We start from the raw sequence: 1,409 nt of genomic DNA on the forward strand, positions 1-1,409 counted from the left end.
GTAAGGTGATTCAACTTGTCAACGAAACTAGCAAAAAGTGTCTCATTCTTTTCTCCTTGTATAAAATGCCGTATTTAATGGAAGCAACAATAACTTTTTCTCTCCCTTTTTCTTGCTTAAAGCGGGTCAACTTACCTTTGATCATTTTCTTGATTTCTTTTTCCTTTTTGTTCTTCTTCTCATCTTTGTCCTTCTTATCCTTCCTTCCTTTGTTATCTTGGTTTTTCTTATCTTTCTCGCCTTCCTTTCCATTTTTATCTTCTTTGTCCTTATTTTGTTTTTTGTTTCGCTTGTTATTTCTCTTGTTTTCTTTCTCTCCTAGTTTATTGTCTTTCTTTGTGTTTTGTTTTTTCGCATTCTCGTTTCCTTTCTTGCTGTTTCTGTTGTTGCCTTGTTTCCTTTCATTGTCCTTTTCTTTTTTGTTTTTATCTCTGGTATCTTTGCCATTTCCTTTATTTTTTCTCTTGTATTTCTGGTCCCTACCATTTCCTCTCTTATTTCCTTGCTGGCCATTTTTGCTTTGCTTTTTGCCTGCTTTGTTATTCCTCCTTTTGCCAGGCCCTCCTTTCCCTGCATCTTGTTTCTGACCCTTTCCTGCATTACCATTTTTGCCTTGTTTCTCGTCCTTCTTACCTTCTTTGTTGCCTCGCTTCCTTCCATTCTTTTTTACATCTTTCTCCTCTGTAGAATCTCCTCTCTTTTTACCGCCTTTAGCTTCATTCTTATTATCACTTCCCCCTTCTTTCTTATCTTTGTCATCTCTACGATCGCCGGGTTTAGATGCCTTTCGCCTCTTGTTATCTCTGTCTTCATTGGCGTTGCCTCTGATTCCACCTTCCTTTAGTCTCTTTGCATTTTGCTTCTTTTCATTTGCATTGCCACGATTTCCTTGTGCAGGAACCGTGCTCTTTCTGCCGGGATTCTCATTATTCCCCCTGTTAGGCTGAGGCTTCGTTGAGCTCGGCTTTTTAAGCTTCGCAGGCGTTCCCTTTTTCATCGGCTTCACTGCACTGTTTGACGTTGCTTTCTGCAGTCTTTTCTTGGCAGAGTTGGCACCGGCGTCGGCAGCTGTTTCCCTCAGCGTCCTCCGAAGTTTCGTGGCGTAGCTTTGAGGTCCATTTTCTTTGCCGGGTTTTGACAGGGGGGACTTTTCTGCCTCGGAGCGTAGCCTTTCCACTCCGGGTTCTTGCACTGAGCCGAGTTTAGCGCGAGTCTCGTACTGGAACACAAGAGGAATTGTGATGAGAGGAAGTGTTTCTCAGAATAGATTCTACGGCCTGAACGGCATTAGACTAATCATCCTGAAAAAAAATATGGATAAACCATTTTAATGGTAGAGGTAAACATGTAGTGTTTATTCACACAACGTAAAAGTTTCGATTTTTATCGTAATGTAAATTGTCGAAGAT

The 1,409-nt window shown here is 41.0% G+C and overlaps 1 protein-coding gene across 1 annotated transcript in view; it reads right to left on the minus strand.

Moving 5' to 3' along the window:
* The window catches only part of LOC119591203 (cylicin-2-like), a 5,723-nt gene that overhangs the window by 1,117 nt on the left and 3,197 nt on the right, over positions 1–1,409 (minus strand). Inside the window, exon 2 of the mRNA XM_037939915.1 lies at positions 376–1,219. Within this exon, the coding sequence (XP_037795843.1) occupies positions 376–1,219 (844 nt within the window). The remainder of the gene's footprint in view (positions 1–375; positions 1,220–1,409) is intronic.

This window comes from Penaeus monodon, chromosome 28, assembly GCF_015228065.2.
Source record: "Penaeus monodon isolate SGIC_2016 chromosome 28, NSTDA_Pmon_1, whole genome shotgun sequence".
Lineage (NCBI taxonomy): Eukaryota > Metazoa > Arthropoda > Malacostraca > Decapoda > Penaeidae > Penaeus > Penaeus monodon.